Genomic DNA, 11,317 nt, shown 5'->3' with positions numbered 1-11,317 from the left:
TGAAGGTAACTTCTACTCTCCGTCTTCAGCAAACTGAACAAGATCTATTAATATAACCACCAAAAACAGCCACAAAACATTATAAATAATCTGATTGAATGCTATTCACGCAATGAGGTCGAGTATGTCCAGGCTGCCTGCATTTTGAACAAGCATATGACTTTTGTGTCTTCCGCGGCTTGGTACCCTTTTTACGTGACAATTCTAGCCATGTAAGCCAACGAGACTTTCTTTTGCCTGCCAGTTCCGCTTCGGTATTGGAGGTATACATCGGATATCTGGCCCAATCGGAGCATGCTCGACATTGGGCATAATGTTAGTCGCATACGACACATAGACATAATCTTTTCTATAGTAAGCTTCCACCACGGTAGACATATGCCATCCAGCAGACTTGACAGCCTTAATAGCATGTGAACATGGTATTTTCTCAACACCAAACACCCCGCATGAACAAGATTTTTCTTCAAAGTCAACCAAACAGTCACGTTGTCCACCATGAACATGGAAACGCCAAACATCAATGCGTTTGACTGTCATCATATCGGCGTAATGCTCCCTTACGGCCAATAAGTATTCAACACCCCGACTAAAAGTGGTTGTCAGACTTAGTGCATCCTCTCGTCTTTTCCAATACCACCTACCTAAATTTTTCGTAATAAACTCAATGAGATATGTGATGGGATAACCTTTGGCTTTCTTTAGCATGGAGGTGATAGATTCCGCAATGTTGCTAGTCTTGATGTTGTATCTATCTCCTGGACAGTAAACTCGATACCATAAAGCTGGATCTGCCTCATTCAAGTACGCTGCAAGAGCCGGATTTACGTTAGTGAGCGAAGCCATGTAGCAGTTGTAATCATCATCCGTATGCGCATATGCTCCCCTTACACCAAGTACATCAGTTGCTTTCCATTGAAATTAGAAATTATGTTTTGTTGAAGATGGTAATAACATATCCCTCGTGTTGCCCATGGGATAACATTGCGACATGCCTTAGCTATTGAATTGTGCCTATCCGAAACTACTACCAAAGGATATTCATCAAAGATACACTCAATTAATTTGGTGAAAAACCAATCCCATGAAGCATCACACTCCGAGTCGACAATTCCAAAAGCCAACGGAAATATCTGGAAGTTACCATCTTGTGCGCAAGCGATTAACAGTACACCTTCATACTTGCCAGTGAGATGAGTCCCATCAACCACAATAACTCACCTAACATAATTGAAACCACGGATTGAAGCATCAAAAGATATGAAAAGATACTTAAACCTATGCTCGTCATCAACAACAAGGTAAACGACACTTCCCAGGTTGGACTGCTCTATTTTCCGAAGACAGTAAGGCAACTTCGCATATCCGTCATTCGCGCTTCCTCTCACATATTCTTGCGCATATTGTAAAGCCTTGTACGAAGTGGTGTAATCCAACGTCATGCCGAACATTGTCCTCATTGAATCTTCAATATGTTGTGGGACAACACCATCCACTATTTCTACCCGGTCGATGAAAAGTCTCCCAATATATTTTGAGGTGCAACGCTTACGGTTAGCTACGCGGTCCACAATAGAACATATATGCACGTTCAGATATTTGGTGACCCAAAAAGTGCTTGGATCATTCTTCACTGTGGCCACGACCCTCCATGTGCATCCTGGAACAGAGCATATTGCCACCAACAGAGACTTTGTGGACTTCTTAATTTTGAAAAAGAATTTTAACATAATCACGGTCAAATGCACCTCAGATATGACATCAGCTTTGCATGGAAAGCATTGACTTACTTTCAGTTGGTCTATCCAAGGACTATTTAACTGTCAATGAATACCACCAAAAAACAGTTTCCCTTCTTCAGCATCTAGTCCCAGGTCATCTCCATCTCTTTCGTCATCTTCATCTTTAAATTTCTCGTACTCACTGTAGTTGAAATCCATGTCATCAACATCTTTCGGCTTCTCATCCGTATGATCAGTTTCATGACATTCTTCTGCACATTCATCTGCACACTCAACGGCACCTGGATCTACAACGTTACCAAATTCAACTGTTGGCTCTCCATCGTCAACAGAACGAGAGTTGTTTAACATAACCGGATGTCCATCCATGCACTGTGTAGAGACGCAAAGGCGAACAACATTCCTACTACTAAAATCTATCAAGTTCTGAACTGATCTATCATTTGTGACATAGACAGGAGGGGTATCTTGGGGCAATTGCTGAAGCATCATCTCTGTTAAGGGATACGACAACTGAACCATCTCTGTTTCTTTGTCAATCAGATAATCTTCTACAGCCATTGCAACAAGCTCAGTGTATGTACAACCATGCCGCAAAAAAAACATTCTCCCACCTTTGAGTCCATCCATGTCAAAATGCCAAGACCCATTTCTCGTCAGCCGTACTCCGAAAACAACAGGTATTTGCGCCATTTACCTGAAAGAGTAAGCAGCAAGTTAAAATACCATAAACCCTAAACCTTCAACCCTAATAACCTAAGAAAAGCAAAAACATGATTGATCGAAAAGTATAATATTTTCTCATCGTAAAATATACATAGGCAATTACATAACCGATATAACACGTACGAACTAAAAAATCAAAAAAAAAATCTTTATAAATTTCCAATTAAAGACCATTTCAATTGTACAGACTTTAGAGATAAATCTAACAGTTTGACTTCCTAAATAAGTCTAATTTAATAAACCTAACTACCTATGAAAACCAAAAACTTGATTTTTCCATCTGTATAATACATAATCATGTCAAAAACATACAAAAGCAAGTACATATCATATATAGAAGAGTACAACAAGAAAATCTTTAAAATTATTTACCAACTTGTTGCAAATTGGTTTTCAAATTTTGAGGATTTCATGTTGATGTCAACATTGTATACATAAACAAGCTTCTATACAGAGACTACCTGTGAAGTCTATTACTTGTGGTCTATTTTTGCAATTACAATTTAATAAAACAGGCACCGTTTGAAGTCTACTATGATTGTTGACTTCTTTTGTTGTCTTCCTTTGTTAATTTTTAGGTCAGTTTTGCAATTCAAAACATAAAAAAGAGTAGACTTCTTTGAAAATTTCAAAAAGTTAACTTCGACTACAGTCTACACTAGTTATTTTTGCAATTGACCACACCATTGACGTTTTAGTAGACTTCTAACTAACAAGTAGACATCGTAAATCCGTCAACTATAAAAGTTAAACTTCGTTGTGGTTAGTTTTGCAATTTACCAAGTTTGACTTCCGCCAATTAGACTACTTACGAAGTCTCCAGAAATGTTGACTTCGTTTGCAGTCTGCCCTGGTCATTTTTGGGGTTGACCAATATTTTAATTTTTTAACTAGTAGACTTCTTTTGCAGTCAACTAGGTAATTTTATATAAATAATATTACGGTCAATACTTTTATATTTTGGTCAACTTCAAAAATAACCAGTATAGAAGTCTACTACCTTTTTCATGCGAAGACTTCGTCTGACAGTCTGGACTAAAAAGTCAATAATTTGGTCAATTGCAAAAATACACTTTAGTAGACTGTAAACGAAGTATCCGTTAGAAATATTATAATGCAGTCTAAACCATATTTTTTTGTTTTCAAATTAAATTAAGGAGACTGACATTTTAGTCTACGGGCTCAAAACTTGATAAACTTTAAATTGCAAAACTGACCAAATAGTAGACTTTACATTATTTTATGATGGTTCGACTAACAAATAAAGTCTAATTTCGATAAAAACACAAGGAAAATCACGAAATCTACCGGAAAATACCCTTACGGTGGTTGTTCGCAATGTCAAACACCAAGGACGTCGTCTTAAGTCACCACAGAAGAAACCCAACGCAAACTTAATCACTATCCAAGAATCATGATATATAACAAGATAAATGGACTTGAAAATTTTCTTGGATTAAAATGGAGAGGAGATGGAAGAAAATGAAGTTCTCTTAGAATTGAGTGTTATTTAAGCTTACAAATTCATGTTGTTGAAGCTTTAAGAGCTTCAAATTTGGTTGTTCATGGTTGTTGGAAAATTGATGGCGGTGGTACAACCGTAAATATAAGAAGAAGATGAGGATATGAATGTCATAAACATTTTCGCAAGAAATTCAAATAAATCAGAAATAATGCAATTTTGTGAATACAATGAATGGACAAGGATTTAATACGAAGAAAGTTTAGAGAGAGAAAAAGAGGGGTCTAACATTGCAATTGACTCAAGTTTGTAGTCTAATTTTGCAAGTCTTCTATTTTACTTGATATATGGGATTAATTATAAAAGAGCTGTAGACATGAATAAATCAATAACTGGAATTTATCTTGTTATATTTTTCTGAAAAGACGAATAATAATAACTGATTATTTTTGGCGATAATAACTGGTTTAGAAAAGGCAATAAATAAAACATTGGAAACAAATGAAATCATAGAAACTCCAAAGATAGAGATATGAAACTAAACAATAAAAATAAGAAGTAATAATTATTTATGCAAATAAATAAAAACATTGTTTAACTGAACTATATAATTTATTAAGTATAAAAATATTGTTTAATTGAACTATATAATTTATTAAGTATACAATAAAAATATTTTTTTAATATTGATTAAATTCTTATGAGATCTTATTGTAGGTACTCTCTTATAGTGTTTTTAACTGAACTATATAATTTATTAAGTATACAAATGTAGACTCAACATTTAAGTTGGTGTTAAAAACCTAGTTGAGATTCTCACTTTGGAAAGATTGAGAAGTAATGAACTCAATTTTTCTTGGCTAATTATAGAATCAAGCTATTACAATGGGTCCAAACAAAATCAACATATTCATCAGTACAGATGGATTGTTTAATCAAATTTCGACACATGTAATTAGGCCATTTGTTTTTATGTTTGTCATAGCTTATTTGTGTCGGACAACTATTCGTTATTATTTTATTTCTTTTCACATTTGTTCACCTAATTTGTTAATTGTTTTATCACTTGTATTATATGTCACATTGTGTGCTTGAGATAATTAAAATTTCTCTTAATCAAAGAAAGTTATATTGTGAGGATTTGAGATTTTTCTTCTTTTGAACTAAAACTTGATTTTATTCCATTGAAATAGAAACCAAATATAAAATTAAAAGAAATCAGAGATCCCAAAGTCAAAACACAACAAAAAGTATCTAATAGGTCCTCTATTGACTCGTTCTTCAAGACTTTTCAATAATCTTTGATTTCAGATGTACTATAAAACTTCATAGTTTTTGGCTCTCCAATATTTTTTATCGATTGGCTTTATCTATCTTTTATCTATTTTATGTTGGGATTTCGGATTTTTTCACTCTAAAATTTATTAATAAAAATCATTTAATGAAATTAATGTCTATTAATATTTAAAATTAAGTAACTTGTGAGTGAATCATGTTTTCATATAAAAAGATCATTTATCCCCTGCAGTTTGTAAGCACTACAGATTATCTGCTGGTAATCAACACTTGAAAAAAACTATAAATTTTGGTACAAAAGCATTTAAAGGATGGATGGACCTTTAATTAAGCAGAGATAAACGGATATAAACATACAAAGATATTATCTTTCCCGACTCTGATCACCATAGATATTTTTGCTAAGCAAAACCTTTGAATTTTTTTTTTAATAGTTTTCAGGTACATCTCGTGGGAAAAACTGCCAGTAACGGTGATAAGAAGAAAAAGAAATTATATACAAAAAAAATCTCATTCTCTCTCAGGCACTAATATCGAGGAACCAACCCCAAAAAAAAATTACCGACGCTAGTCTACTTTCGCCTTCCTATTTGCTATCTCTCCTTTTGCTTCTCTGTGAGATATCCAAAGACAGAGTTAAAGGCGCAGGAGACTTCTGGTGAACCCCTCTTCCTTTCTCTGAATACTTCAACCGGCAGAACGGATCCACAAACAGCCAACATGCATAACTTCAGATCTGGATGCCCTCTCCTCCCTAGAAAAGCCTATTCTGAGGCACCGAGGTCAGCAGACGAGATCTTCTTTGGACCATCTGCTTCATCCCACCCGGTAGAGACGCCGACGGCACACAGCGTTTCCTTCTACAGGCGAAGCGTTCATCCTCCCACCTATGGAGTGTTTTTGTGGTTCCATGTCCCAGTCACTTACCATCCCTCCGGTTTGCTTTTGTTGAAACCTTGTCCACCTGAGATGTTCCTTATCTTGCAAATCTATCCACCATATCTGGACAACCGCCGCCGCATGCTCACTCCAGCTAGGTCAACCAACAAGGAAAGCGATTTTCTTCTGATGGGCCTTGTATACTTTGACGGCCCATTAACATTTCAACAAACCAAGGCCACAACTAAAAGTTCAGGTTAAATTTTTATGAACCTTTGCTCAGGCCTGGCTCATCGCTCCCTCTTTTGGATTGTAAGGGCAGAAGCTGCTTACATTCCATCTCGACAGTTATGAGTTGGGTATGTGAAGATCTTTTGCAACCCCTGGTTCAAAGCGATTCCCTGATGATCACTCTTCATCCAAGCTCTAGGCTTTTTGGAAAATTGCTTATGGTATCAGACAAAATTTATGGGGTGAGGAAGGACGGCATTATGACCCCGCCTCCACGAAGTGGTGGTTACCGACACCTCTTTAATCCCTTGTTTCCATATCCCGAGTTCACTGAGCCTTACCGTGTTCAAATTGGCTTTATACGGGAAGGAACCTATACTTTGGTGGCCCCATTTCTAACTTTTTTCAGTCCTAGGTACGGTTACTTAAATATCTTGTTGCCATCAATCTCTAGCCAATTGTGTGATCAAGATTATGAACTCTATGATTGCCATGTGAGTAGTAATTCATCATTGTTGCTTTGGTGTCACGTATCCTTGAGAATCCTGGTAATAACAACCCTTTTGGTCCCGATCTTTGAACCCTTTTGCTTGAATTTCTATGGTTATTGAATCATGATTCCAAGTCGTCCGAGTTATGGTTATGGCTTTGGTCTGTTCAAGGTCACTTCATACCATCCAGCATTTATTCCAAAGATCATCTAGCAACAGAGCATCCCAAACCTTGCTCGAAACCTTGTTAAGCTTCTACCTCGTGTAGACCTTCTCAAATCGGTGAGAAGTTGCAGTATTGACCCCTTCACTAACGCCAATATGTCTCATGACTATGACTATTTCTCATCCAATGATTTATTTATGGAAGAGTCTATCGACAATCTTGATCTCACATGTACCAAGCTCCTTCCAAAAACTTGGATCAAAGCTCTCAAGAACTTATTGCCCATTAATCCTATCTTTATTGTATTTCATTTGTGTTGTGGCATTGGGGAATGCCCTTTCATCTTGTCTTCTAAATTATGCTTGTATGAACCTTATCTCTTTTAAGTAAATGAATGCAAGTGGTTTGACAAAAAAAAAGGAAGAAGAAGACATTAAAGCTAATGCCTACACAACTGTTTTCTTGTTTCAAAAAATTCTTTTGGGGTTTCATTATTAGTTTGGAATTTGTTTTTTATCCCAAATATTGTAAAATTTAAGAACAAGTACGTCTTATATATCAAATCACATAAATTTATTTATTTATAAAAGTTCAAATAAGTCACCAAGATATCCTTCAAAGCCACATAAATCCTACTACATCTAAAATTCATCAGATGAGTCAAAATCTTTGATCAAATACAACTTCTAGTTAAAACTTAAAAGGTACTCTTTTGTCTACATTGTATGACTAAAGTAGTATATCATCAAATCATAAAGGGTCCATTTCAAGTTTATAGATTATAAAAACTAATCTTAATTACCAATATAAAGCTGATAATTATATCATAACTGATATGAAGCCAATACAAGAGAGGATATTAACGTATTTCTAGTCCAAAGATCTGGACTCTGAAGTTCTAAAGATCCAAAACACTAAAAGCTTGGGTTGGATTGAAAGGTACGTGAAAGTAACATCGTAATCTTAAGTTTATATGACGTAAATCAATGTTATAATTAAAGATAATATATGCTCTTAGATATTGTACCCTCAAGAATAGACACAATCTGAACATCTTGTCACTTTCTAGCATTTATCTCCCTAACACAATGTCTCTTTTTTTCCCTTATATAGCGCACGATTTTTCTAGACACTAGTACTAATCGGTGATGCTATATATAAATGGGGTTGTGACATTTTGTTTATTAGTACTTTAATACAAAAGTTTTATTTAGTTAAATTTTATTTTGTTTTTTAAAAACCAACCTACGAGATGATGACACCTAGATGAGAAAGGTCTAAAACTGGTTTTGAAATGTCACCGGAGAGATATGCAGAGACACTACTTCATTCTCTCTCTTCAATATTTTATTTTATTTCTATTTTTTAATTAGTTTGATACTCCTTTGGTATCACCGAAGGTGATGCCCTAATGACCCTTCAAAATGTTATTTATAAGTTCACACGTTATGTTATTAAATGATAACAAAAATATAAAATTTTGCATACTCTTTACCTTAATATTTTTGTATACGTAACACATTAGTTCCACCTAAAATCGCATTATATATAAGAGAAACTGTAAAGTTTCTTATAGCATAGGCTGGATGTGAGATCAGATAATATTTCTAACTAATAAATCTTAACTTAATTTACCATTCCAAAACATATAAAATAATTCTACTCTGATTTTTTCATCAAATAAAGTTTTTTTTTTTGCATTTATTACATTTTATCATAGTATTTTTAAAATATAATTTTCATGATAACAGAGAATATATAAAATAAGTTTTCTTTTCAATATACAGAAGACAAAAAATTAACGATGTTAAATGTAAGTAAAAAAAGGTAAAATAAAAAGCATGCAATAATATAACTTTATTTTTAAATCAACTTTTGAAATGATTACCTGTCATTACTTAATCCTGGTGATATTTAAATGTTGGTAATGCCAGTTAGGGTGATAAAATGTTTTTGCGACTTCAAAATTCTTCGTAGAAATAATTACTAGAGCTGCATACAAACAAAACCAAAAACAAAATGAATTGGATTTAATACAACATGTGAAGGGAGCAGAATCATTTAAAGTATGATTTTGGGCGGATAATGCCAAATTATATAGGGTGGGTGGCTAGGGAGAGGCACATCCAGAACCCTACACCAAAAGAAAGCAAATACAATTGATTTAATTTTTGTTGCCATTTGTTTGATACTATTTTATGTATTGGTCAAACACCTAAATATTTCGTTAAAATGTTAAATTTTTTTGTCAACAAAAAATGTGTTTACAATGAGTTTGTGAATGCCAGAACCAGCATTAATTGGAGAAGATCTCCAAGGCTCAGAGTGGTTGAAGACCAAAGAGAGCTAATGCGGTCCTTGATGCCAAAGAGCTAATTAATATTATTTTTGTTAATAAGTTATTTAAATATATATAAATCCGGATAAATATACAAAGATCGTAAACCTAGTGACTACGAGTCCACGACATAAGCTAAAAAAGCAAGCATGAAACAATAATGGACCTTTGATCTATCCCACCATAAAATAAAGTGGACATTTGGATCGAATAGTGACTAAGTGAGTTAAAAGCCCAACACAACCAATCTCTTCAAACTGTATACAGAAACTTCCGCCCTATCCAAATTTTTGTTATTGGTTGAGTTGTGATCTAATTTTTGACACTTTGTTGAACAAATAAACATTAGTTACATAGTGTAAAACCAGTGTAACAGCCGTCCGTTTTAAGCCCACCTTTTTCTATTACAAAACACAGACCTATAAGCTTAAATTTTAAAACGGTTTCTCGGGTAATCCCTAGATAAATTACTCAAAGAGAGCTCATTTAAAGAGTGTCACTTAGATATATACTCAGCTAAAGCAAGCACTAAGAGAATTCTCTTACCTGGATAGCTCGTTTCCCAAATACAAAACACAAAAGAATTCACTAAATCTATTTTTCCAATTCATCTTGAAAAGAGTAGAAATCATAACATATACGTTCCGAATTAATTCACAAAAACTAGACTATACTTGTTAAGCAACCTACAGTCATATTCAACAAAACACAACTTAGTTTATAGCAATGATATTTACAGGATGCAATCATACCGCCACTTATGCACTAGGATCCCATCAGAACTCCGCAGTGAAGGGACATTTATACTTGGATACGTGACCTCCCCGGAGAATTGTGTTGCATCCCTTTCAAAGATTTTTCCGAAAAACACAATAATTATATTTTACCAAAAATAAATGGAGATGGTACGGTGCGGTCTGAATTAGTACAAACAATCTCAACCGCCGTTAGGTAATTCCACATTATGACGACAAAGCGGACAAGTGTTCCGATTACTCAACCAATTTGTGATACAGTCTTTATGGTAATAATGCTGACAAGGAAGCTCAGAGAGTCTCACATTAGAAGCAAACTCCTCTCTACATATGGCGCAAACTACTAAACCTCTCTCCATCATTTCTTCCGCCGTAAACTCCACCACCGGAAGTTCCTCTGCCGCATTCAATCCCCGTGTGGTAGATGATGAATTGCCGAGAACTAGACCAAAGATCTCATCGTAAGAACCAAACGTGTTGATCCCATGGCTGCTCTGTGAATCCAAGTAGTGGAGGTAACGGAGGTATTCGTCGTCTATTAAAGTAGTGTTTGCTTCGAAATCTTCTTCGGTAGGAATCGGATCGTTTTCGACTATAGGAAGATGAAACTCCTCTGCCATTTTTTGTTGGTCTGTTTTTTTGGAATTTTCGAGGTGTAGATGACGATGATGATAGTATAAAAGAATGTGAAGATTGGGTTTTTTTGAGTGTGAGTGAATGTTTCGGTTCATATGATCCATGAGTGAGGACAAATTTGTACACATGTCTTGCATGTGAGTCTCATTTGTGGCCACGTCATATAACTATTACACCGACATATCAATAAACAATGTTTACTGTGGGAAAAAAAGCAAGATTTAATAAATTAAATAAACAAAATCCGTTTAGTGATAACGGTAAAGAACAAATATGGTACAGAACTGTAGAATATATATTTTAAAAAACTAAGAGATGTAGAATGTATATATTTTTGAGTGTGAGTGAATATATATATATACAAATAAACTGCGTTATGTTTTCCCGGTTACGATCTATTTGGAGAGATCAGATACCATTTTTACAGAAAAAAAAAACTTATTCAGTTTATTGATCGTCAAGTTTGCAAAAGATTTTTAAAAACGAGAATAGGATTTGACAAGTTCGAAGCTGGACTCCACTTTTGGTTTATACATCACGAGAAACCCTATTTAACATCCCTAATCATTGGGACTCGTTATTCACAAGCAGAGTG

At 34.7% G+C, this 11,317-nt stretch overlaps 2 protein-coding genes across 3 annotated transcripts; both read right to left on the bottom strand.

Moving 5' to 3' along the window:
- Positions 205–846, bottom strand: LOC104698776. Its single transcript, XM_010414171.1, has one exon. It carries the CDS (start codon positions 844–846, stop codon positions 205–207), a length of 642 nt encoding a protein of 213 aa, XP_010412473.1.
- LOC104790605 (E3 ubiquitin-protein ligase RDUF1-like) lies at positions 8,881–10,802 on the bottom strand. Of its 2 annotated transcripts, XR_768712.2 has the most exons (2): positions 10,084–10,802; positions 8,881–8,985 (listed from the first exon to the last, which is right to left on the bottom strand). XR_768712.2 is itself a non-coding variant. In XM_010516383.2 (1 exon), exon 1 carries the CDS (start codon positions 10,704–10,706, stop codon positions 10,269–10,271), a length of 438 nt encoding a protein of 145 aa, XP_010514685.2. In that variant the 5' UTR covers positions 10,707–10,802; the 3' UTR covers positions 9,951–10,268. The 2 variants fall into 2 exon arrangements, 1 of the variants encoding a protein (XP_010514685.2); XM_010516383.2 differs by lacking the exon at positions 8,881–8,985 and having other exon boundaries at positions 9,951–10,802.

Source organism: Camelina sativa, chromosome 6, assembly GCF_000633955.1.
Source record: "Camelina sativa cultivar DH55 chromosome 6, Cs, whole genome shotgun sequence".
In the NCBI taxonomy this organism is placed as follows: Eukaryota; Viridiplantae; Streptophyta; class Magnoliopsida; order Brassicales; family Brassicaceae; genus Camelina; species Camelina sativa.
The sequence above is the reverse complement of the archived record's forward strand: the minus strand, read 5'-3'. Positions and strand labels throughout refer to the sequence as shown.

Bases quoted from the DNA above. Each gene is read 5' to 3' on its own strand.
- LOC104698776 (XM_010414171.1), bottom strand. From the start codon at position 846: ATGGCTTCGCTCACTAACGTAAATCCGGCTCTTGCAGCGTACTTGAAT.
- LOC104790605 (XM_010516383.2), bottom strand. From the start codon at position 10,706: ATGGCAGAGGAGTTTCATCTTCCTATAGTCGAAAACGATCCGATTCCT.